General features: G+C 33.6%; 1 protein-coding gene and 1 pseudogene across 1 annotated transcript in view; both read right to left on the bottom strand.

The window, feature by feature from the left end:
* LOC111994050 (probable amino acid permease 7) overlaps positions 1–11505 on the bottom strand; it is a 28833-nt gene extending 17328 nt beyond the window's left edge. The window contains exons 1-2 of the mRNA XM_065764533.1: positions 11238–11505; positions 10423–10659 (exon numbers count right to left, since the gene is read on the bottom strand). Coding sequence (XP_065620605.1) covers positions 10423–10659; positions 11238–11319 — 319 coding nt within the window. The 5' untranslated portion in view covers positions 11320–11505. The remainder of the gene's footprint in view (positions 1–10422; positions 10660–11237) is intronic.
* A 3746-nt stretch (positions 11506–15251) lies between these two features.
* On the bottom strand, positions 15252–18926 carry LOC112013147 (17.5 kDa class I heat shock protein-like; annotated as a pseudogene).
* Positions 18927–26640: the final 7714 nt, after the last annotated feature.

Here is a 26640-nt window from a genome sequence, read left to right as displayed (position 1 = left end):
AGGACCAAGCACATTGAAATAGACTGTCATGTGGTTAGGGATAAAGTTTTTGAAGGTGTTATCAAGCTTAATCATGTGAGATCTCATTGCCAATTAGTAGACATGCTTACCAAAGCATTGGGATACAATCAATTCTCTAATCTCGTTGACAAGTTGGGAATGATGAACATACACACACCAGCTGCTCTTGAGGGGGAGTATCAGAATGTTAGTGAGAATAATCACAAGGAAGCAAGAGCAGAGCATGATACAGAGAAGCTTGATCTGAGTAAGAAGCAATGAACTGCATAAACGACATCAGTATTATGTTTTGAATGTTATACAGAAACGGCAAGTAGCTTAGTCTTCTATTTTAGTTGCATAAGTGTTTACACGTGGGAGAGTTAGTTTCCATGTGCATTCACGTGAGAGAGTTTGTTAAGACAGGTTGTTAGTGTTAGTTATTTGATTAGAGAGGTTTTACTGACTTAGATCAACCTATATATATATATATTTGTAATCTCATTTTTGTTATTAATGAAAAATAGAAATTCATTCACTTTCTGATATGATCATCTGCAGCTTCTTCTCCCATGGTCTCCAAAAAAGATTTAAGTTCTCACTTTTTTTTTGAAGAACCAATCTGGCAGAAATTAAATTTATAGCTGAAATTTGTAAATTAAAGATGATGGAGTTTCCAGAGATACAAGTCGATGGGGGGAAAAAGAAGAAGATAAAGTCAAAGTCTAGTTTGGTGTCTAGAAGAGTTTATATGACTTTCTGTTAACACGTTTGGAAGATTATTCAAAGTTGTGTGTGATGGTAAGTAAGGAATGCACATCTTCTGTCTCAAAGTCCCGCTCAATCTTGCTCCCAAAAAAAAAAAAAAAAAAAAAAAAAGTCCCTCTCAGTCCATGCTCCACCACTCAACAGGTTACATGTGTCTACTTATATTTTCTATTCTTAATTCTTCAATGTCTCTTTAAGTTATAAGTACTGTAAGTTAGCTTGATAATGTCGAGAATAACCTTCAAATGATGATTTTGCCTTTTGAATAACCTTCAAATTTTCAATAAGAAAAAAAAATTAGCCTATTAAAAAAAAAAAAAAAACACAAATTAGAAATGAAAACTTAAAATGGAAAAATCCATTCACATATATTTTAACAAAACGCGTGAAGTTATTGTGCGCTTTATTAGTCAATTTTGAATATGCTATTGAATTTGACATTTCTTTCTTAGTTGAGTATTGCTCTTACTTTTCTAGTCCACAAATCTAGGTTAATAATAATAATAGGTTCTGTTTTATTTTGGAGTCAAGATTAATGTTTGCTAATGCATGATTGAGTAAAGAACTATACATTTGTTACTGGATGATTTGATCTTAGATAGTTGATTTGGTGCAATGGAAATCAAAATGTCAGTCTCCCTTCCCTCCAGTAGGAATCTCATAGAAAAAGGTTTCTTACTCTTTTGGAAACGAAAAAATATAATCAAAATGTTACTGTCTACTTAATTTCTAATTGTAAGATCTGATTTTTTTTTTTTAATCTGCAGTAATCATTAAGATGTTATAATTCTAGATATTGATTAATGGTTAAAAGAATACGCCGACTTGCTCATCATTAGGCCACTGGTGTAGCCCTCCAATGGCCATGATAATTTAGTACTTCCTTTCTTTCGTTAAGGTTGGACGTAGGCCCAAATTAGGCCATTACGCTGAAGCACATTTTTTTTTTCTAACATTTACTTGTTTAGATAATTTTTTTTTACCCTTTGATTGAAATGATCAGGCGTTCTATTTGGTAGAGAATATCTGACCAAAATTTGAGAGGACCGGTCAATTAGACTTTATTTATTTTTAGCAAAAATACAAATTTAGTCCACACATTTTGGCAATAATAAATTTGGTCTCTGTTATTTTATACTTATAGTCAATTCAATTCTTACTGTTAATTCACTAGGGACATGAATTAATGGTAAGGATCAAATTGACTATAGTGGTTTCAAATTGTTCTAAAACAACGTTCTAGGATTGGCTCTTTAGCTTCAAACTGTTCTGATCAAAGTGCTTAGAGCATTCTCATCAGCTCTCTCATAAAAAATGCCATTATGACACACCAAAAACCTACTTTATCATTTTAACACATCATTTTACAATATTTCATTTATCAGATATTCTATTCTTCCATTCTATACATTAAAATAATATTTACTACACATTAAAATAATATATTATCTCAAATCTCAGCCAATATACAAACACCTAAAACTCAGTGGCAATTGCCACCAACCAACCAACAACCACCGCTACAACCACCACCAACAGCACATCAACCGCCACAAACTACACCCACAATCATTGGATCCTCCAACAAATTTCAAATCCAAAAACCTCAAAAAAAAAAAAAAAAAAACTCAACCAACCAAAAAAATAGAGAATAAAACGCTGAACCAAACTCAACCAACGATCGGTGACGGCTGTATAGGTCGGCGGAATGATTAGCAGTGAGGACTGGCGAGATCGGCGATAAGGACTGGCGAGATTGCAGCGAGGACTAGCAAGATCGGCGGCGAGGACTAGCGAGATAGGCGGCGGCACTGGTGAGACCAAAGGAGTAATTGGCGGCAAGTTCAGAGGAGAGATCGGCGAGATTGGACTTTAGGGGACGAGCAGGGAGGACGGTGGCGGAGCTTGATTGGACGTGGGCGTGGTTTTGGTTCTTGATTGTCAATGTCCGATTGGAAGGATTGGTGGAGAGGATGAGAGGCTGAGAGAGTGAATCAAAGGTTGGGAGGATTGATGGAGAGGAAGAGAGGATGAGAGAGTGAATCAGATGTCACGGTGAGAGAAGAGAGAGAAAGATGAATAAAAAAAATATTATATGCAAATGGCATTCTCATCCGTACCGTGCCAAAAATAAGAGCGTACTGTAGCATGTCTCAAATTTTTAGCACATTTAGCACACCTCATGATGCTCTGTTTTTGGTGTTTGGTGTGCCAAATGCCAAATATTTAGCATTTGGCACACCTGATGAGAATGCTCTTAGGGGCTTAGGAAGAAATAGTTCAAGCAGCATGGTTAGCAGCATATTATAATTATCTTTAAAAAAAAGGGGTTGGTGATAATTAGGCTAAGATTTTCTCTCTTTGTAGCACAAAAAAACAACTCTCTAAAATATCTTTTGAGTCGTGCTATAATATGACCTTTTATACACTTGCATGTAGGGAATGAAAGACCAAGACAACATTGACTTAGTCAAAACATGTCAGATTTAGCTTTCCTATTTTTTGATCGATCAAGCCATGTCAAGAATTTGCATTCGATTGATTGAGCTGTGATTAAAATTTAAAAGGTCATTGAAGACTTGTTTGAGCAATTGAGCGTCAAGGCAGTAAAAAATTTTAAATTCTGTCTTCTTTGGCATACATCTTGAGCATTACAACTTGAACTTCGATTACACATTACATACTCTATTGAAATCTTAACTTTCCACTTTGTCACCAAAATTAGTGTGCCTTTTATTGCTTTTACTATTATTGTTTTACACATAAATTATTCAATTAATACCAACTAATCCACAACATAAATAAATTGGGGTCTAAGATTTTCCTAAAATGTTTTCCATGGTTTATATAAAATAAATCAAAATGGTGAAAAGCATTTTCTATGAGAAGTGGGAGTAGTTTTCTACAATTTCCTTATGGCCTCCCCCATTCATCTCTTCTTGCTCCTAAAACCATCACCATCACCACTACCACCTTCACTACCTTCACCACGACCATTGCTAATTCTATCACTGCCACCACTACTATCTTTGAGGCCGCTACCATTAGTACTCTCACCTAAACTAGCATTGAGTCTATATGAAATATTAATGATTTTTAAGCATATTAAATGATGTATATAAAATGTTTTCAAGGTCATATTCAGATTCACTACAATAAACATCAACAAAACTAGTCACTTTTTTTGGAAAATGTTTTTTCAAGGAAAATGTTTTCCATTGAAACAAAGAAACAAAAGAAAGCATTTGAGAGAATATAATTATCATATCTTGTCAATAGAAATACAAAAATTAATTTGAAATTACAAGGGAAAATGGAATTGGATTGGAAATCTCCAGCGTTTCACCTGCCCTAGTGTGGATTGTATCATTTGTATGCATTATGTCCTTAAGCAATAACATCATCAATTATAACTGTAGGGTCAGTTTTTGTAGCCCAAGCCCAAAAGATTCGAATGGTGAGCCCAACAAATTCAGAATAATGAATTTGTAGAGAGTGGGTGAAAGGGCTGGGCTGGTTGTGAATTAAACAATAGTTAGCTGTGGCACTTAAGAACGAAGTAACATGAGATAGTGCTTGAAAAACTAAATGAATGAACGTCTGAAGAGATGTTTTATTGAATAAGAAGTGATTACAACACTCAGAGCTACAGTAAAGCTATTTTTTCTCTTCTTCACCTCTTTTTTCTCTCTCCTTTTATCAGGAGCCCTTCTTCTTTATATAGCCTCCTCCCTCATCATCCCCGTCGTCCACTTGTCCTTCATCTGTGTACATACTTGAGTATAGGTCACATTAAGCATCTTCTCTAGCTTTTTGTGAGTGGCGGTAGTTGAGGTTGCACTATTCAGGGGTCTTCTCCACATAAATGCTGCCAGAAAGTTGCTGCAGTGCATTAAATACGGTGGTAGCAGCTTTTCCTTGAGATATTTCTTCGTCCTTATCATCCCCAGATATGCCCAGAGCTTATCTTTGTCATTGGGATTGCTAGGAAGGTCATTCGGACCTTCCATATGCCTATTTGATCAAGACTATTCGTATCCGAGGAGTAAAACCTCTTCGGACAAAGGGTGACCTCTTCGGATTGTACTCTTCCTCCCTTTCCGTGTTTCTGCCCTCCAGATGAACTCTACCCCAACCAGTTATTCCTCTTCGGACATATAGTAATCTTCAAAATAGGGTCCCAGGCCCAATAGGTAGGTCTGGGCTTTTACCCCCCCACAATAACATAATGTAGATTTTCTCTTTATTAATGTAGGAATCTATTTTCTTAACACTGAACTCCCCTCTATGAAATGATTACTGTCACGTCCCAAACTCAATACCCAGATTTGTGACCATGACCAACATGTTAATATTAAGCCTAAACCTGGTATTAACAAGAACCAACTAAAACTTTTTACAAGGCTTCCCTCTTTCTTTTCATTATTGTTTCTTTTTTCTTTATATAACTTTTCACTTGATATTCAAAGCATTTACACTGTACCCAAAGAATAACACAATCCACCTATCCTTCAATTTCCACACTTTCACATAATACATCTATTAATACTTTAAGGTACACAACTTTCATTAGATCCTAAAACACACAGTACCACAGAACTAAACATAAGATTGCTAATTTGGGATCTATACTTTTAAAACTAAAACCAGCTCCTTCCAAAACTCGACTAAGGCTCCCTTTGCCCCAAAATAAAACCTGTTAACTGAAAGAGTGGAAGGGGTAAGCTACACAGCTCAGTAATGGTAAGATACATAAGAATTTAATAAGAATGCATGTAAATCAAATCATTTTATTTTATAAATATACAGATAGGAGAACATCTTTTTATGTATAGTATTTTATACTATTTATAATAATAACTTATATGCCCTTTGTAGGAAAATAATTATTCTCCATTTTCTTAACAGAATAATATTACCAAAACATTTTTGATTGAATTTCTTTCATTTCTTTTGAAGTCACCAAATATAATATTGATTGTTTAGAATCATATACATACATACATACATACATATATATATATATATATTCTCATTACAAAATAATCATTTTAACTTAAATCAAATAATTGGTAACTTTGTCTTAAACTAGAGACATCTTTATGAATAAGAAAACTTTTCTTTATAAACTTCTTCTCGTAAAATATTATAACCTTCCTAGTCATAAAACTTAACATTTCATAAAGAACATATATCTGATAACTTTTTAACATAAACTTGTACTTTTATCAGAAGCTTTATTTTTATAGAACACTAAAATATTTTCATCAGATTCTTTATCTTTAAAGTACAACAGAACTTTAAAAACTCTTATCTTTAAAAAACAACTTTTCTTTTCATCAGAAACTTCTTCTTTTTATGAGAGCTTTTAACTTTTCACAATATATTTAAATAAAATCATTATCTTATGGTTAATAACATAATATAGCTATTTATAAATAACATATTGGTTAGTCCATATCTGATAAGTTTGTACTTATGAGCGCGAACGCATTGCCATCCTCAATACATACTTTAATTGAGCGCGGACGAACTACCATCCTCAATACATACTTTAATCGAACGCGGATGAACTACCATCTTCAATAATACTTTGATTGAGCACGGACGAACCGCCATCCTCAATAATACTAAAATTCATAGTTTGCATAACGTTTCATAATAATAGCATTTTCCTTCTTTTCTTTAGACATCATGTTCATAGAATTAATAATAGCATCAATATGTTCAAATCATATATATAAGAAAGCTTATGAACATATCTTTGTCTGAAGCATGATTATATGCCATATCTCTAATCAAAAATATTTTAATGCATAATATATTTTAAAATAACCTCATGACTTACCAAATGCCCATATAACTTATCACTTACCTGAAAGTGGAGGAACTGAGAGCCTAGAGTAGAAGGAGCTCAGACTTGGGTACTAGTAACACCTAAACCAAATATCAAAGCTTATTACTATCAATAATTTTTTATCATAAACTTACACATTAATCTCAAAACCTATCTCCTAAAATCAAGGAAATCCTAATCCTACCTCAACGAGGTTCCCACTAACATATTATGCACACATCAACAAATGATGTATCAAACTAAAGAAAAACCTTCATTCTTATATTTATATCATATCTCTAGAAGAGCCAACTTCATTTTAAAAGGTGCTTTAAGATTAGGGTAATAATGCATGCATAAACATAAAATCATTTAAGCATGGTCATCTAACCATATACACTCACATGGCAACATACAACATGTTGAACAAGACAGCAACATGAAAAAGCAGTAGAATGGTTTAGAATCCCTCATTTGAGTACTAAACCTTGAACCAAGTTATACAAAATTTATCTATGATCCATACATACCAAATGGTAAGCATATTAATTTATAGCTCAAAATATTCACCCTAACTTTAGAATTAAATCCTCAAAGTCAGAGTTATCATTTACTGTTTATTGTTAGTTTTAGCAACATATGCCTTAGTTGTAAAATACAAATGGGCCATCTAAACAAATCTAATCTTCATGAAATTTTATAGAGAAACTCCTCTAGATGTCTAGTAAATACCATATCAATTTCGGAGTCAAATCATGAAACCATGATTTACTAAAAATCATAAAAGACAACGTGCTCAAATCTGTCCTGACAGAATTTCATGCAACTTAGAAATTAAACTATTATTTTTATATTGATCCAAATGCTGTGGGACCACTTCCATTATAGCCATATGTTTCTTAGAATTTATAAGAACTACTCCTAGCATCCTAATTCACTGTATAATACATAATTTATCATTCATAAACACAGAATCTGTCACAGAGGCAGCTTTGAAACATTTTCTTGTAAAATGATAAAATGATTGCAAATAGTCTTATTATCATATGGGATACACTCATTATACATGTTAGAAAACACTTATATACAGTCATGTAACCCTTTATAGCAAAATTAAGTACAAAAAAAATCCTAGCAGTAACATCAAAAGTACTCACCCTAACTTTTTCTTACTTCCTTAATCATAAACAATCATTAATTAGTAAAAACCCTAATCTACCTTCAACAAATCACCAACACAATTTCAAAGCTTCTTAAAACAATATATATATATATATATAGACTTACAAGTTCATGATTTCCTAATTTCACAAACCACAAATACCATTACTAAAAATTTCTTGAAGAAATCATGGATTCTAAGATGAGAGTAGCTAAAACCATTATCAAGTTTTTGGTTCATGTGAGGAAATAGAAGTAGAATCACTCTTGCATGAAAGGATTTTCCTTTCCTAGTGGCTGAACTTGAAAGTATGAGAGGTAGAGAGCTTGAGAGAATCTTTGAGTTTTCTAGTTTCTTTGAGAGAGTGTGAAGAAGAAATGAGATGGAGTCTTGTCTTTCTTTTAATGTGTGGACCCATGGGTTTGACAAAAGGGGCTTAAGAGAGTTTTTAGCTCTTTCCTTAAGAGAAAAGAGAGCAAAGTGAGGTGAGAAATTCTTATTTGTGTGGACCTGTGGGAAATAAGAGCAAGAGAGTTTCTTGGATGTTTCTAGTTGTCTCGAGAAAAGTCAAAGAAGAAATGAGGTGGAGCTTGTTCATTGCATGGCCAGCCAAGTCTTGGTCTTTGAGGTTTGTCAACATGCATGGTACTTTGGCATTATGTGTTGAATTTCCATTGGTTGCATGTGTGGGTAGAATTTCCACTATAACCTCTCATGCATCATACCTAATTAAAACACCAAATATGTACCTAATAACTTAAACCACTTAATATAGTTTTGTACATACTTAATATATATTTATAATACAATTAGCCATTCAATTATTTATACTCTTTACAATTCTTATTCAATGGCATTGTAAAATAATATGTTTATTAAATACTCTTCTATTAATTATAGAAAGGAAGTGGCTTAAAAATAATAATTAACCACTCAAACACATAGTTTAATTATAAAGTTGGGTCGGGGTGTTACAATTACCTCATGAAACTCCCACCTTTTCTCATTCAATTAATCTAATTATTCACATTAAAAAGAAAAACCTAATTAGTATATTGATAAATATTTCATTCATTCATTTAATATGAAAATGCACCAACACACTAGTTCACCAAATATGGATCTTCATTAATCCTCTGGTAGTTCTCGACTTCTTGCATTGCCTCGTAGATGGAATCTATGCCTTCATTGTAGCATGATTGAGATGCGCTAAATCCTGCATCTACCAAGGATTTTGGATATTTATTCTGGATGTAGGTATTGTCCAATATAAAGGGTTCAGTCCAAAAATCACTAAACGATTGTTCAAGTGTTTCCAATCTAGTGTGACTATCTTCTGCAGTCCAATTTATGCCAGATAAAGGTGCATTATCAAAGCTCAAGTATGAGAATTCACTAGAAGATGTTTCTAGGGGTAATTGGGAGTTCTCCTGAACTTGGTAAGGGGGAGAACTGCTTACAAAACTGTCAGTTTCCGTTTTCCTTGCTATATCAGCGTCATGTTGGTAAGCTTCATTGGATAGTGTTTTCATCTCTGATTTTGTAGGAAGAAAATGATATTTTCTTATGCCTCTACTGCCTCCCTCTCTCTCTCTATCTCTCACTCTCTCTCCCTCCTCTGCGGTCAATCTCTCATTTCTTTGATTTAGTTAGTTTTTAAAGGTCACATGCTTCTCACATGCTCTTGTTCCATTAGTGTTTTAACGTGAAACTAGCTGAAGTATTAATTTGACAGGTGCGTAAAGTTTAGGAAGTAAACTAGCCAATAAAAAAGTTCAGGAGGTGTTTTGACCACTAGTTCAAAGTTCAAGGGGGTGTATTGGCGTTTTTTCCATTATAATAGATTGCTACTTAGCGTTTGGTTCTTTATTAAGACAGCCCCACAACATTTACCATCTATGAAAAGGTCAATATCACACTTACCAGTTATTAGGAAGTGACTTGCATGACACAATCAAACTAGTGACAGCCTGATTTAAACACACACACACACACACACACCACACCATAGGACCCACTACATGAGACTTGAACATAATGATTTCACAAAGTTAATGGCTCCTAGATTTTTTCTTTGTTGAAGAGATCCACACGTTTTTGCATTATATTATAATCAAGCCCCTCTTTCTTTTTTCAACTTATATATATATATATATACACGTTTTCTTTTTCATGCACAACTAACTTGAATTCGGTAGGTGAGGTATCTAAAATGACATATATTTTGTACAATAGAATAGACAGCGTAATTCAAATCCTCTTAGAAGGGTAGATGGACTCCCTCCATTCTCTAACAACAATCTTGAATTCTTGCTTTCAATTTTTCTGTTGGTTAGTAGTACCCTCTCTATTGGTCCAACTTCTCTTCAAATATTGGCACAAAGAAACATGAATCACTTATTTTCTGTTGTGCTCTTAATGATCCAATGAATATCTTGTCATATAAAAAAAAATAGAAGTTGTGGCTTCCATATGAAAATTCCGACTCAAACTATCTTAAATGATGTTATTTCCTTATATAAGATATTGGGTTGAAGCTAATTAACTAATGAATCTTTTACTTTATCAGGAAAAAAAAATGTCATTTGATGGGTATTACTATTATCAAATTCAATCATGGGAAATCAAAAGAAAAGTAGCTAGCTGCTTATGTTACCTAAATTCATGTCAACAGCTTCAAGATAGGACCGATTTCTACCGGGACCATATTCAGGATCAGGAGATCGATAGCAGTTGCAGAGAAGGAATGTAGCAACAACAGTAACTATAGCAAAGAATAACATGGCTAAAGGACCTGCAATCCACCCAAACTGTGCCATACTCCGTGCTAGTGATAGCACTCCTGATCCTATCACCCCAGTTATTATATGTGCTATTGCTGTCCATAGATTCCCTTCAAAATTCAAATATTCAATATTAAAAAAAAAAAAAAAAAAAAACTCTTCGAGCAAAAAATGAACTTCAATATTGAAAAAAATATAATACTCCTAATAATAAAGAAAATTAACTCATTCTATTAGAATACTGGAAAATAATGCAACTATGCACCCATACTTTATTCTAATTGTATAGAGAATATGGCAAGTAAGATACAACAACATCGATGAAGCCTTACTCTCAAAATTTAGGGGTTGAGATCGGCTATAGATCCTCATTAGATTAGTCAGAGTCGGTCACATTTAGTTAAGATGCACCAGAGGTGCCTAGTTTTTGTGAAATTTGTGCCCATCTCATTCTCAATTTCTCTAATTATTCAATGGAACATGAAAACTACGTTGGCACATAAGAAACCGTACAGGAAAAAAAAAAAAAATTTGAATTTGCAACTCCTGGGAATTCTGATAAATCCTAAAAAGCAGAAAACAGAGAAGTTAAGGCCCTTGAACCTTTATTCTTTCAAAACTATTTCTAATCACCACCATAGAAAATAAAACAAATCAAAGAAGGGTGAATTGAAAAGTGAAAGCAAACCAGTTCTCTTGAGAGGACGCTGAGCTGCCTGAGTTTGCAACAAAGGGGCCTGAATCTGATTATCTGTTTCTTCTTCTCCCATGGCCTTTAAACAACAAATGCTCAGTTTTGTGAAGAACCCACCAGAAAAGTAATTTCATTTATAGCTGAAATTTGGAAAGATGATAAAACTGCCAGAGTGATAGATTATGTGGGAAGCAAAGAAAAGAAAAAGAAAAAAAGTCAAATTACAGTTTCGTGTTCTAAAGAGTTTACAACTTTCTAATGTACTTTCTGGGAGATTATGCAAACGGTCAATGATTGTAATGTATAATGTTAACTTGGCTACCCGAAACCTGACTTAACTGATTTCAATCATAACAGACTGAACAGTTTTCTAAAAGATAAAAAAAAAGTAAAAAACCAGACATGGCTAAGCCTAACTACCATTCTTCCATGAACCCATAAAGGTATGCATCTAATTTTTATTATTATTTAATCCTTGCTCGTAACAGAAAAAAGATTTAAAAAAAAAAAAATCAAAGTATATGTTTTTTTTTTTATTCTGTTAAATAGGAGAACAAATTTGAAATGACTAACTTAAAATGAAGAAACCATTTATGTAAGGAAAATTTTTAGTTTACATTATATTAATAATGTAAGTTTTACACATTAATTATAAACTATACAAATGTGTATAATTTTGTACATATTTGTAAAAAGTATACATCATTGTACACATTTGTTTAATTTATAATGTTAGATTTACATTGCTAGTACAATATAAACCTATAATTGCTCTTCATATATTTTAATAAGGTAAATTTGATACCGTTTCTTTTAAGTGTTATACCTTAAGTTTTTCAAATAAATTTAACTATATAACTTTACTGCACACAAAAAAGTGCATTGGTGAACAAATTGTACTACATGGTGATGGAGTAACCTATATTAATACAACACCTAAGATAATTTAATTTTAAATTTTACCCTTCAAACAAAATGCCTAAATTATTGTGGGTTTAAACAATTTGGATATGCTCCTGATATTTCTTTCTTGTTTGATTACTCTACTACGGCTCTTATTTTTTAAATCTGAAAACGAGGGGCTAATTACATAATAATAATCATATAATAAGAATGGTTTTGTTCTATATTTTTGGACTTTGTCTATAGATGAAAGGTCTGGTTGTGGAAAAGTGGATGGCAACTTGCGTAAGGACTTTATGTTTGTTATGCAGGATATATACCATGTGCAAATACAAACAAGTACGTGTCAATTTATTGTACAATGACAATTGACCATAAGGGAGAACAGTATATGTCTTAATGTAGATTCAATGGAAAAAAGATAATTGCAATGGGACATGCCCAAATGCGAGAGTCAGTTATTAATAATGTTCCATAGAAGGAAAAGCAAATGGGTGGAAAGCAAATGATGGATTGTCCTTTGTTTTGGACCTATTGGTAGAATGAAAGAGAAAAGGGAATGAAAAGATGGAGCAATAACACAATAAATTTTATATTTGTTTTTTTTTTTTTTTGAGAATGATAAATTTTATATTTGTTGAGATGAAAAGTTGTGATGGTGTAAATTGAAATGTTAACTGTGGTCAATATGAATATAATATTGCAGTAATCATAGTTTTTCCCCATTAATGCAGTGTTATGAATTCTGTGTATGTAGCAAGGTGGCTAGTTTTAGTCCCATTAATTTTTTACCACTTGCTTTCAATAAGTCTAAAGCTTTCCAAAAAAAAAAAAAAAAAAAAAAATTTTCACAATTACTGATGTGACAAGTTATTTTTGCTTTCAATAAGTCTAAAGCTTTCCAAAAAAAAAAAAAAAAAAAAAAATTTTCACAATTACTGATGTGACAAGTTATTATTAGTAGGTAGAAAAAAATTAATGTTACTAGTGAGTTTAGATGAGAATTACTGAACTAGTAAAAGCTTGATCACTCAATTATTGTGGGTTCCAGTTACCTTAACTGGTAAAGTTTCTGATGGTTGAATAAGAGATTTGATGTTCAATCTTTGCTTACAACGAAGAGCTATTACCAAGAGCGAAAATTTGAGTGTGAAATTACTCTTATACCTTGTGAAAGGGAGGAGGTTGAATTTTGTATAAAATTACTTTTATACCCTCTTAATCAATTGTTATTTTATAATTCAAAAAGATATAAAATGGTTTTTTTAAACTCACAATCAATTACTTTGATTTAATGATGGGCAACAGATATAATTTCAAACTGTTGCGGGGATGCACTTTTGGTCCCTACATTTGGGCCGATTCTCGATTTGGTCCCTAAATTGATTTCACTCCTAAGTCAGTTCCTAATTTCAGAAAATATTTTTTTTATTTTGGTCCCTGCCGTTAACCTAGTTACAAAAAAATTTGAGGTGGCAGACGGAATATACTGTGTGCATAGTAAATGCTGACGTGACCAATAAAATAATAAAAAAATATTTTATTTGGCATTTTTTAAATGCCATGTTAGCATTTTAATTTTTTTTAAAAGCCACATTAGAAAATTAAAAAAAAAAAGAAATTTAAAGAAAAACCTTAAATCTAATTAATTTAAAATTTTAATTAAAATTTTCTTTTCTTAATATTCTTCATGTTCTTCAAGCGAAGCCATTATTTACCATAAAAACAACCAGACACAACAAAACAAATGTTAGACTTTCCAAACCAGAAATCTGAATGGGCCTAACGTCAGGCCTCTTGACTTCCTCTTTGGGCATAGTGACAGTGAGCACACCATTCTCCATAGCAGCCTTGACTTCCTCGACCATCGCGTTCTTCGACAGCCTTAAACTCACTATCAATTACTTTGATTTAATGATGGGCAACATATATAATTTCAAACTGTTGCGGGGATGCACTTTTGGTCCTACATTTGGGCCGATTCTCGATTTAGTCTTTAAATTGATTTCACTCTTAAGTCAGTCTCTAATTTCAGAAAATATTTTTTATTTTAGTCCCTGCCGTTAACCTAGTAACAGAAAAATTTGAAGTGGCAGACAGAATGTACTGTGTGCACAGTAAATACTGACGTGACCAATAAAATAATAATAAAATATTTTATTTGGCATTTTTTAAATGCCATGTTAGCATTTTAATTTTTTTTAAAAGCAACATCAGAAAATTAAAAAAAAAAGAAATTTAAAGAAAAACCTTAAATCTAATTAATTTAAAATTTTAATTAAAATTTTCTTTTCTTAATATTCTTCATGTTCTTCAAGCGAAGCCATTATTTACCATAAAAACAACCAGACACAACAAAACAAATGTTAGACTTTCCAAACCAGAAATCTGAATGGGCCTAACGTCAGGCCTCTTGACTTCCTCTTTGGGCATAGTGACAGTGAGCACACCATTCTCCATAGCAGCCTTGACTTCCTCGACCTTCGCGTTCTTCGACAGCCTTAAACTCACAATCAATTACTTTGATTTAATGATGGGCAACATATATAATTTCAAACTGTTGCGGGGATGCACTTTAGGTCCTACATTTGGGCCGATTCTCGATTTGGTCTCTAAATTGATTTTACCCTTAAGTCAGTCCTTAATTTCAGAAAATATTTTTTATTTTGGTCCCTGCCGTTAACCTAGTAACAGAAAAATTTGAGGTGGCAGACGGAATGTACTGTGTGCACAGTAAATACTGACATGACTAATAAAATAATAATAAAGTATTTTATTTGGCATTTTTTAAATGACATGTCAGCATTTTAATTTTTTTTAAAAGCCACATCAGAAAATTAAAAAAAAAAAGAAATTTAAAGAAAACCTTAAATCTAATTAATTTAAGATTTTAATTAAAATTTTCTTTTCTTAATATTCTTCATGTTCTTCAAGCGAAGCCATTATTTACCATAAAAACAACTAGACACAACAAAACAAATCTTAGGCCTCGTTTGGTTTACCATTTTAAACAACATTTTTTAGTTTTTAAACAGCATTTCACGTATTTCAATACACTTTTTCACCCACACGTATTTCAAAAAATAATAAACAACAATTTTCAAACTACTCTACCAAACACCCCCTTAGACTTTCCAAACCAGAAATCTGAATGGGCCTAATGTCAGGCCTCTTGACTTCCTCTTTGGGCATAGTGACAGTGAGCACACCATTCTCCATAGTAGCCTTGACTTCCTCGACCTTCGTGTTCTCCGACAGCCTGAACCTCCTCGAGAACCTTCTGCTGCTCCGCTCCACGCGGTGCCACGTGTCACTCTTCTCTTCCTAGTCTTGACTCCTCTCCCCACTTATCTGGAGAACCCGACGATCCTCGATCTCCACCTTCACTTCCTCTTTCTTTTGCCCAGGCACGTCGGCAAACACGTGTGCGTTTGGGGTTTCCTTCCAGTCCAGTTTAGCGGCGGCGAATGACGACGTTTCGGAGGGGAAGTTGGAGTGAGAGGATAGTGGTGGGAAGCCCTCGAATGGGTCCCACACGTCGAGCGAGAATGGGTCGAAGACGTTGGATCGGTGGTTGAAGAAATTTGGAATGAGAGACCTTTTTTTTTTTTTTTAATTTTTTTTATCTTTTTTTGTGTGTTTGTTTCCTAAGAAAATTTATGGGTTTATGTGTTTACTAGAGATTGGGTTAGTTACTGTATTTATGGGTTTGTTTCTTGGGTTTATTTATGGTTTTGTTTCTTGGATTTATTTTTTGTTTTTCTGGATTTGATGGAGATTGGGTTTGGTTGCTAGATTTGGATTTGGGGTTTACTAGAGATTGGTTTGGTTGCTTCTTGGATTTGGGAAGAACATGAAGAAAATTTCCTGTTTTATTTAATTTAATTTTTTCTTCTTGTTTTCGTTTGTGTTCTTTTGTTATGGGGTTGAGTTCTTGGTTGCTAGGTTTGTGTTCTTATGATTTAAGTGGGTTTGTCTTCCTGTGATGGGTTTTAGTTCTTGGTTGCTGGGTTTGGTCTGTGAAGAACACGAAGAAGGAGTTGAAGAACATGAAGGATATTAAGAAAAGAAAATTTTGATTAAAATTTTAAATTAATTAGATTTAAGGTTTTTCTTTACATTTCATTTTTTTTAAAATTTTCTGACGTGGCTTTAAAAAAAAAATTAAAATGCTGACATTGCATTTAAAAAATGTAAAATAAAATATTTTTTTATTATTTTATTAGTCACGTTAGTATTTACTGTACACACACAATGAATTCCGTTTGCCATCTCAGATTTTTTTGTTATTGGGTTGACGGCAATGACCAAAATAAAAACGATTTTCTGAAATTAGGGACTGACCTAGGAGTGAAATCAATTTAGGGACCAAATCAAGAATTGACTAAAAATATAGAGACTAAAAATGCATTTTTGTCTTATAACTTAGTGTTGTTGAGTCATCTAACATCGGTAAGGTATGATATTGAGAAAATGTTTATCACTTACTTTGCGACATTAACTGTCACATGCAATTTTGATGTTAGCGTATGAGTGTATTCCCTTATCTCATTTCTCTTTCTTTATATATAGGTGTGTGTTTCTCAAAAAAAAAAAAAAAAAAAAAAAATGTACGACGAAAACCTTTACCCTCACCTTAGTACTGCGTTCGAGGTATCATTTATTGTTGCTTAATTATTCTAACAAGAGATTCAACAACGAGCCAATTAGGAGGAGACTTATGGCTTGTTTGGAAGTTTAGAGAGGGAGGAGAGTAGAGGGGAGTAGAGGGAAGGGGAGTAGTGGGGAGGAGAGTAGAGGAGAATGATTCACCTCCACCTTATTTGGATGTTTTTAAAATTAGTAAGGGGGAAGGGAGTAATTAGCCCTTCCCCTTGTGTAATTTTGTTAATATAATAAGGGTAAATTAGGTAATTTACTTGGTCAATAGTTTATGTACTCTACTTCCCCTCCAAATCTCTCCAATTTGGGGGAATTAAAATTGGGGGGCTAGAGGGAGTCCAAACCCCTCCAAACTCCTCCAAACCCCTCCCCCTCATTCTTTAAAAAACTTCCAAATAAGGTAATTGCATTACTCTTCCTCCCTTTACTCTACTTCCCCTCCTTTTTTAAACATCCAAACATGCCATTAGGAAAATGTAGTCTCTACTCATCACAACTCAATCACTACACACTGGAACACAGCTCTAGTTCACTAAAACTCCGCCGTAGATATTCAAAGCTTGAGTTCGTGAAAACCCATTCAAGATTTGAAGCATCCTCACTCGCTCATGGGTATTTTTTTTTTTTTTTCATTTGAAAACAATTTGTGTCTGAGGAATCTGGGTTTTATTTTTATTTGTCTCTTACATTGTCTCTCTTGTTTTCTTATTTATGTGTTTTATTTTTTATAGACCAACATCATAGCTTATTTGCATGGAAATATGCTCCTAAGTAATTTAATTAATATAAAAATATTTTTGAATTCTCTCAATATAGTCAATAAAATTTTCTCCTTATGTTTAGATTAGAGTTATAAAATGGAATATTATTACAACATCCCCTTGCCAATCTGCAAATTTTATTCTTTTGCTGTTGTTTTATTTATTTATTATTCTACAATGTTATATATTTTTTTCGTTTTATGGGTCCGTTTGGATAGCACTTATTGTTGCTGAAAGTTGATAAAAACTGATTGTTGCTGAAAACACTGTAGCAAAATAATTTTTAAATGTGTGAATAGTGTTGTGGGACCCACTTTTAATATTAAATATTGCGTGAACAGTGCACAGTGCGTAAACAGTGCACGCACAGTAAATTTTGCCCCCAAAGTCAACAAGTGCGGCCCCAAAAAAAAAAAAAAAAAAAAAAAAGGAGAAAACGCAGAAGTGAAAACGTGTGCCGTGACTAACCGAGCTATCCAAACGCAGGCTATATATAATTTTTTGTTGGGCAATAACCCATCTTTTGAATTATTGGAAATGAAAGATAAAAACATAAAAGTTCTAAAATTTTCACGGTTATTAGCATACTTTTGAAATTTCTAAGTTAATTTACTTTTCATTTTACTGTAATCAAATGACTTATTTGAATATCGTATATTTAGGTTAATCTTATTAACTTAATCTAATAAAGAGTATATATTGATTATTTTTATCTGTCTTTTACTTGTTTGAAATATATACTTCTATTGTCACCTTTAGAATTTGAAGTATCTTAAGGATGAGTGGATGACAATAATTATTATTGTTGTTGTTGTGGTTGTTATGTGGTTAATTTGGAAGGAGTGCAATGCCCATACTTTTGAGGAAACTGAGAGACTTGTAGACTATGTGAAGTCTTTGCTACTTAGGACTTTGTTTGAGTAGTACCAGATTTGCGGGTTTACGCATTATCATTCTTTGTTTGACTTTCTTAATTCTGTTAGTCTTTCTTTTTGATTGGTTTGTACTCTTTTCAGTGCAGTGAGTTTACTATCGTAAATTCATTGTGCTTTTATTATCAATAAAGCTGTTATTACCTATAAAAAAAAAAAAAGAGTGGATGACAATAATTATACTAAGACACGAAAAAAAAAAAAAAAAAATTACACACACACACGTGTGTGTGTGTGTGATTAATTAACACTTTGGTTTGATTAATTAATTTTGTTTTCATTAATGGAAATTCTTGGAATTACTTTGTCCTCAACTAAAGCTTGGCCATGGTGCTACTATGATTGTGATTTGTGAATTGTGAAGTTAGTATCTTATATGTGCCAGTATATTCAGGCATAGTTCTTTGCTCTCTTATCACATCCATTTTTCAATTTCACTTTGTACAGTTAGCTATGTCTTCACCCGTAGACCCCTCTCCACAAACCAATTCTAATGAAGTCTTCACCATTGAGGATGTCATCGCCACCTTATCCACCTTGCTTGATTGTCTCCCTAATTACAAGGACGTTGTCCCTCAATGCAGCAGCAGTAACAACAACAACAATAGTGGCAGTAGTGATCTCAACAACAACACCAACACCACCACTACTGACAACAATAGTGGCAGTAGTTATCCCAACAACATCAACAGTCATTCACTTGACAATGAGACACGCTGTCAATTTTATAAGTTACAGAAAGATCTCAATCAAATTAAAGATGCTTTCAGCAAACTCAAGAATTTTGAACACAGTACTGATGGACCAGGTGGACCAAGTGGACCAATCAAGAAGCTTAAATGCTGCCTTGATGACATCTCCAAGGTAGTTAAAGAAGCTCCTGATGATTCCTTCCCCAACAAAGAAGTTCAAGTTAAACTTAGTGCAATCGTGAAAGATGCCCTGAAGTTGAAGTTGAAGTAAAACTTTCCACTGTGGCGACCCAAAAAGTTTTCTACAAATTCTGATGTCCATCAATATTCATGGCCGAGTAATGGGTCTGATGGTGAAGTTGATGAATTGCGTGGGCTACATGTGAGTCATAAGTTTCTAAGTACCTCAGTTTTCACTGAATTTCGGGAAGTTTTTAAGGACCTTGATACTAGGTTAAAGCTTTGCTTGTTGTCCTTTGTTGTGCTTCCGGCGAATGTGGTAGTAAAGAGGAGGCTTTTGATAAATTGGTGGGTCGGAGAGCGTCTACTGGATCCTCCAACTACTGAAAAAAAGACAGCTGAAGATATTGCTGATGAGATTCTTACAGAACTTGAGGTGAAGGGCTTTATTGAGCCAGTCAAGAAAAGGCACAAACAGGATGCAGACAGATTTAAGATGCAGCATCTGGTGCACTGTGTGGTTATTATGCTTGCCCAGGAGGCTCAGCTCCTTCATTATGATTCTAAGGGGAATCCAACCGTAAAATCTTTGCGGTGCAACAGGGCATGTTTAGTGAAGGCTGAAGACGGAACTTCAAAGTCTAACTTTGAGTGACATGGGTTGGGCCTATAGCCTATAGTAGTACTCATGACTTACTGTCTGTACATACGTAATTTTTTTTTTTTTTTTGAGAAACTGTATATATGTAATTTGGTCACATTTTTTGTGACCTGAAATTTGCAACTTGATTGACTTGGTCGGAGTACAGTTATTTTCATATTTTGATTTGAGGAATTTTTTTGATATTTTATGGAACACGAGTTCTATTATACCTTCAAGTACACATGTATCTAGCCCAGCATTGTCATCTCATCTTATTCTAACTAGGGGTGGCTTTACATTGGGTTCAAGGTGGTCACAGAACTAACATAACTTGAAAAAAATGACCATTGATGTGGTCCTCTCAGCTCCTGCCACCCAATAGAAAAATGACACCTATCTATTTTTGTTGACTCATCTCCATATCATCACTTACCCATTCCCTTAACTCTTGTTAGAAAATCAAACCAAGGTTAAAATTAATAGACCTAACCGGATTTAACCCAAGATCAACAAAACAATGATTCAAAATTTTTCTCAATCCCTTAAACATTATCTACATCTTTCTTCCTCTCTCCCTCTAACTCTATTTCCCTAATCTCTCTCTAGAGAAGAAATTTCCCTTTTATCTCTATATGAAACTAAAATTTACAGAATTGTTAGGCCAAGGAAGGCTTCTATTTTCACCTATCACCATCTCCATAGGAACTCTAGCAGTGACACAGTCGGTGGAGGGCCAAAGGGAAAGCCAACAAGTTCCATGGCGGTCGGTTTCGATATTGAATCTGGTGGGAACATGAGAACCAGTACACGGAACATAGGGTTCCTTTGTACCGGTAATTTCAAAATATGGAGGAACCTCCAATTTTCGAGCTTTTGAGCGCGAGGCGCAGGAAGAAGAAGAAGACGACAACGACAACCAAAGGAGCAACGAAGAAGAAGAAGGACAGTCCAGTTCCTTCAGGGAATGCTGAGAATCCATCGGGATTTGCAGAGAATTGCAATGGCGAAAAGTTTATGTCTTGGCTTTTGACGAATCAGTGGAGAATCACTTCAAAGCCATAGACACGATCTCTAAGCTTTCCCAAGGGGCAGAGGAAGACGATGGTCGGTTTTGTACTTGATCTGGTGGGGGACATGGGAATTTTGGGTTTTAGGTTTTAAGATCCATGCCCACTTGATCTTAAGAGGGACATGGTTGATGAGATGAAGACATATAAGTGTTTTAAGTTCTTTTCAATTTTTAATGTGGGGAAGTAGTATTTGGTTGTGGGCAAGATTGTATTAGTAGTATTTGGTTGTAGGCTTGCTGCTAACTTGGAGGAATTGGTTCTGATGTGAATTGTTTATGTGGTTTTGGTATAGTTGTTTTAATTTGGAGTTGTAAATGCTCTTTAGAAGCTCAGTTATCTTTGAATTAGTTTGTATGTTAGGCTATATTAGCTATGTTAGCTTTTAGTTTGTATTTGCAAATAATTTGTGTGTTTATAGATGAGGTTCATCTTTTTGTTTTGGTGTTTGGATTTCATTGTAAATTTTGTTCATTTTGACAACAAAATTTCTCACAAAAATTTTGGCCATGAGCATCCTGGGTAGCACACGAAGGCCACAAGAAGTTACATTACAACCCAATGTTACAGTTGCCAATGCCAAAACAATGAAAGGAAAAATAGAGCCCATCTTTGGGACCTTGGCAGCAAGCAGATGAGTTGAAAAAGGGCAAAACCAACACTTTTTTTTTTTTTTTTTTGAGTCAAATGGTAGCTGCATCTTCAGTTACATTCCCCCATTTTTTTTTTTTTTTTTTGCATCCTAGTTTGGTTTACTGAAGGATGAGCAAATGAAAAAAAAACAACCCAATTGTCCTAGAATATCTACCAGCTGCAACAACATCTCCAACCAGTTAGAAGGGTCATAAAAGAAACTAAACTTAAACCTTAGCAAGTACCCAAAACTACCAGAGAAATTCTTCAATCCAGTTGATCTTGGGGACATGAAGTTAGAGGGAGAGAGGAAGAAAGAAGCAAAGAGGAAGAGAAATTTTGAATCATTGTTTTGTTGATCTTGGGTTAAATCCGGTTGGGTCTATTAATTTTAACCTTGGTTTGATTTTCTTACAAGAGTTAAGGGAATGGGTTAAGTGCTGATGTGGAGATGAGTCAACAAAAATGGATAGGTGTCATTTTTCTGTTGGGTGGCAGGAGCTAGGAGGACCACATCAGTGGTCCTCCAGGAGGTTCTAATAATTTCTCGACTTGGTCGGAGTACAGTTATTTTGATATTTTGATTTGAGGAATTTTTTTGATATTTTATGGAACATGAGTTCTATTATACCTCCAAGTACACATATATCTAGCCCAGCATTGTCATCCCATCTTATTCTAACCAGGGGTGGCTTCACATTGGGTTCAAGGTGGTCACAGAACTAACATAACTTGAAAAAATTAATATTATTATATATAAATTTTAAAAATTTTATATTTTTTTATCCTTTTTCAAAGAAGAGTTTGCTCTTCAAATTGGCCCTGGGTAGTCATCCCTCCTCGGATTGGGCCACTTGGGCCTGGCTTGGAGTGGGCCGTGGCCGTACGATTTCTTGGCCCCACAATTGATATTTTGAATGAGTACTTAAGTAATGAATTACCATACTTCAATAGAACTTTCAATCACCTGANAGCCAAAATTTTCCTTAAACTTTTGGTCCTTTTAAAACATATATTAGGTCCTTACGAATAAAAAAAAAAATGGCCAAGAAAATTTTTATTTAACTAAAATTTTGAAAGAGATGTAACTTACAGTTTTGATAATGCGACTATTATGCAACGATTTTAAATTTATTTTATTTTAGAACCCTAAAAGAGAAGAGAAATATAAATACCACTTCTAGCTAATTGATATTATTGATGCGGTTAGCCACTCTTATTTTATTTTATATTTTGTTTTAGACCATAGAATTTATTGGTTTCTTTGTATTATTTGACTGCTATTTAATATGGAATCAATATATATGAGCCACATCCATAAAAGTAAAATATAATGATAATTTCAAAAAAAAAAATTTCTGTGTTTTCTTAGGATATGGAGGCCTAGTTAGAGGCAATTAAATTTTAATAAATGAAAGTATTTTTGACCATTTTTTCATTGTTTGATCATGTTCTCTTTATGTTGGTACACAAATGATTTCATCTCATTTAGATAATGAACACAATGTTTGCGACTGGGGTCTTGGGATCTAGTGGTGAGATTGGAGTAGTGGTTGAGGAAGTGTTTAATAATTGTTCAGTTATAAAAATTGATGATGCAAAGAAAATAAGTAGGCTAAATGTTCCGGGCTTCAATGGGCTAGTGGTTGCTTGGAAGGTCTGAAAAGAAAGAAACACAAGATCAAAGGTGACCGGGGGTGAACTGGCCAAGAACCTTTCGATGCTTAAGTTAGTTTTTTTCTCTAGAACTCAAGAATTCCAACTTTAGGAGGAGTGGAAACTTACCTTCATTTAATGTGGATGAGTCCTTATATAGTAAGTTTTGGAGTGGTTACTTGTTTAGTAACTTTCTCAACGTGTACGGAAGTTGGAAGATTCAGGCTAAACTCCTACAACTACCATAGAAGTTAGAACGTTCAATCTTATCTTTTACAACTGCCATTAGAAGTTAAGAACTTAGTGAGAAGTTATAGTGTTGAATAAGGATTTTGCTCATACTTCTAAACGGCAGAACGTGGTCTGAATCGTAACCTTTTGTGTGCAAATCTATTCTGAAAATTTTTTAAGTGTTGCGAGGTCGTCCAGTTGCTTCCATGATGGATGACCGTCATACCCATGGAAGACATCCCCACGGTGGATTGGCCTTCCTATGTTGAGTTAACCTTCTTAGTCCAGGACAACTCTATGGACGAATTGGAGATGGTCTGATTTTTGGTTCACCATAAAAAATTAAGACTACTTTTTATTTAGATTTTATTTTAATCATTTTAATATTAAAATTTATAATAAAATATAGTTTTGAGTCTAAGCACTATTCAATTCCAACCTCATATACCTAGATTAGTAAAGAAAATCCCCTCAATAGTTAGAAACTACTTCTAGGACAAGAAAAATTTATAACATGTGAATTAAGGAAATCGGGTTTCAAAGAATTCAGCAATAGTGTGAAAAAAATATCATAAATATTATCCAACAAAATAAAAATTATGTATGAATCTTTATAAAAACATGTAAAAATAATTTTCAAATGAAATTATAAAGTATTTGCCCATGAAGCTGGACATTGTCTAGTTGTGAAAAAGTGACATTTTTTTATTTATTTCACTAGACTTATTTAAAAAAGAAAAGAAAAGAAAAAGAAAGTAAATCTAGTTGTTAAGAGTACATAAATATCATCCTATCATTCGTAATGTAATCATAAACACCAACCCAATAACAGCAAAAGTACAAAAACACACTACCATCCCGTCTTTCGTATTAATACGATCATTTTTCTCCTTTGCATGGGGTGCTGCCACCTCCTTCTCTAAACTATCTATCTTTTCTCTAAGCAAAGGCAGCAATTCTCTACCACGTGCACATGGAGGAGGGTCAAGCCAAACAAAGTATCAACAAGTATCATCAACCTGTGGCCAAAAAAGATTAAACATAATTAATACTTAAATAACAGAGAGGCAGAGAGATATTATTTTCAGATTCAATAAGTTTGGACACAATAAATTCCACAAATTGTTAAATTTGTATATTATAATTAGTGCTAATAAAAATAGTGTCATGTTGTTCTAATAAGAACTTGACACAGACCGTTATGAAAAAGATGATAGAAAATGCTTTTAGATTAGCACAATACTCCATATTTTTCACACGCCCAAAACCTCCTCCCGATGTTTCCACCCGTCCATGATGTTTTCACTGGTGCCCTTTTTCCACAATGACAAAACTGCATCCAAGGACTTCCAAGTGCATGTGATGAAGTTGAAGAAGACATGGTTGAGGCCTGGTGGTGCTGGTGCAGTATATCCATATAATCTGAAGAAAATGGCACAAAGAAATGCTATTATAGGCCTTGGAAAGAGGTGGAATAAACCGATCGAGCTTGTTTCATTCCAGTGCTTAAGATACGCACTTGTGATATATTACTGTTAATAAAATGGTTTACGCTTCAAAATTGTTCTCTAATTTCTTCTTTTGGAGGTTTTATGATGTAAGTTATTTTTTAATCTTTTACCAATATTTGTGGTACGTCATTCTATAAGTACTAGCATGCAATTACGTACCTCATTTTATAATTAAATTCTTCAGAGGGCACACGATATTATAATAATGATTAAATAATTTTAGAAGAATATAAAAGAATGAGAGATAATTAATTTGGCAGGTAAATGCACCAAAATTGCCGATTGCCTGTGACTTTAGTTCCTATACCATGCTATGATTCTCTCATTATCGCATGGATCTTGAAAACTATGAAGAAAGAAAGAAGGAACTAATTGGAATTTTGACAATACTGTGAAAGGAAACATATAGAAAAATGAGAAGTTGTGACCCTTGAATCTTTGTTCTTTCAAAGCACTTTATGATAGTCACCATATTAATTGAAAATAAAACAAAAGAACTAAAGAAGGGTTAATTAAAGGGTGAACTGAAGCCAAACCAGTTCTCTGGAGAGGATGCTCAGCTGGTTGAGTTTGAAAAAATGGGGTTTGATAATCTGCAGCTTCTTCTCCCATGGTCTCCAAAATAGATTTAAGGAACTCGAGTTTACCAGGCTCGAGTTCCATAAAAACATAAAATAAACTACCTATTTTTAAGTTTATGTTTATTTGTCGATTATCTTAAAAAAAAAAAAAAAAAGTTACAAGGAACTTGAGCTTGGTGAGCTCGAATACCGTAGAAAAAAAAAAAACCACCATTTTATTTACAAAGAACTCGAGCCTGGTATGCTCAAGTATTGTGTTGCATGGAATTCGAGTTTACCATGCTCGAATACCACATTATTTTTTTTAATTGTACAAATTCTAGGTCAGCAACTCCATGGTGGAATGAAACTAAGAACTCGAGTTAAGTGAGCTCGAGTACATAAAAAGTGGTAGATTTTCATTTAGTTCCAAAACAGTATTTTTTTGCTACAAATTTTACAAAATGGTGGTATTTAGCCATTTTCACCTGAAATTTGTAAATTAAAGACGATAGATTTTCCAGAGATAAAAGTCGATTGGGGGGGGGGGGGGAAGATAAAGTCAAAGTCCAGTTTGGTGTATAGAAGAGTTATATAACTTTCTGTTAACACGTTTGGAAGATTATTCAAAGTTGTGTGTAATGGTAAGTAAGGAATGCACATCTTCTGTCTCAAAGTCCCACTCAATCTTGCTCCCCAAAAAAAAAAAAAAAAAAAGTCCCTCTCTGTCCATGCTCCACCACTCAACAGGTTACATGTGTCTACTTATATTTTCTATTCTTAATTCTTCAATGTCTCTTTATGTTGTAAGTGCTGTAAGTTAGCTTACTAATGTAAACGTTAGTTGAGAATAGATGTTCTAGTTAAAACCTTCTCCTTTTCTTTTCCTTTTTTTTTTTTTTTTTTGAGAGAGTTTTAATTTTTGATGTTTGCTCAAAATGATAACTCTTTATCATTAAATCAAAA

This window comes from Quercus suber, unplaced genomic scaffold (assembly GCF_002906115.3).
Source record: "Quercus suber isolate HL8 unplaced genomic scaffold, Cork oak 2.0 scaffold_567, whole genome shotgun sequence".
Classification (NCBI taxonomy): Eukaryota; Viridiplantae; Streptophyta; class Magnoliopsida; order Fagales; family Fagaceae; genus Quercus; species Quercus suber.
Note: the sequence above shows the minus strand (reverse complement) of the source record. Positions and strands in the feature narration are given on the sequence as shown.